This window comes from Mastomys coucha, unplaced genomic scaffold (genome assembly GCF_008632895.1).
Source record: "Mastomys coucha isolate ucsf_1 unplaced genomic scaffold, UCSF_Mcou_1 pScaffold5, whole genome shotgun sequence".
Lineage (NCBI taxonomy): Eukaryota > Metazoa > Chordata > Mammalia > Rodentia > Muridae > Mastomys > Mastomys coucha.
The window spans coordinates 75,787,389-75,788,221 of record NW_022196911.1 but is presented as its reverse complement, the minus strand read 5'-3'; the positions used below and the strand labels follow the sequence as shown (position 1 = coordinate 75,788,221).

Sequence of the window (833 nt, the reverse complement as noted above, 5' to 3'; positions counted from 1 at the left end):
ATTAGTAAATCTTCATCAAGATTGAAGGCCAGAAGTAAACAACAGAAAAAGCCAGACTCCTCAGTGCTCGTCCGGTCCTGGGTGTTTGCTCCTCTCCACTCCCACCCCATGAGTGTGTTGGCTTTGCTCCTGTGCTCAGTAGACTCTGGGTCTGAGCAAGCATCTGTGACAGCCAGCGTTAGCCATCTTTCTCTTTACTGACGTGTGACACAGAGATGGCAGAGGTCTGCATTCCTTAAGGTGAAGCCACTTTTGGAAGAACACAGCAGTGTTAGCAGGTCGCATGTGCATCTTGCCTCAACCGTGCACGTGGGCTGTGCGGAGTGTTAAGTCAGTGTAATGTCAGGTTGAGAACTGGTCTCTTAGTGGACCAAAGAAATAAAGGATGAATACTTGACCTATTTTTTTAAAAACTTAAATTTCTGTAAAATATTTATTTGACTTACTTATGTAAAAAAATCGTGGTCTTGTTATACCAGCGTACAGATAATTTTTAATGTGAATTTTTGTTTGTTTTTACCAATAGTAAAAAAAAGTGGAAAAGCGAGTGTGATATTTTTGTAAGATAATTTATTTGGGGATTCATGTTCCCTTTTTGACAATCATGCCCTTTCCTCCTGTGTTATGTATAAGTGCCCTTCTCATGTTAAATAGAGGTTCTAGAGTGTAGGTGCCTTATCCAGTCTTCTGAAAGAAAATAAAAAATGAAAAGTTCACAGTATGTATTTTTTTGTTTTCTTTTGTTGAGTATAATGAATCCAATCTTAATAAACTTTTTTTTAAAGATTTATTTATTGTTATATGTAAGTACAATGTGGCAAACACCTTTAATC

The 833-nt window shown here is 37.5% G+C and overlaps 1 protein-coding gene across 1 annotated transcript in view; it reads left to right on the top strand.

Annotated features, from left to right (window-relative positions):
* Crlf3 (cytokine receptor like factor 3) overlaps positions 1 to 330 on the top strand; it is a 36,186-nt gene extending 35,856 nt beyond the window's left edge. The window contains exon 9 of the mRNA XM_031354049.1: positions 214 to 330. Within this exon, the coding sequence (XP_031209909.1) occupies positions 214 to 330 (117 nt within the window). The remainder of the gene's footprint in view (positions 1 to 213) is intronic.
* Positions 331 to 833: the final 503 nt, after the last annotated feature.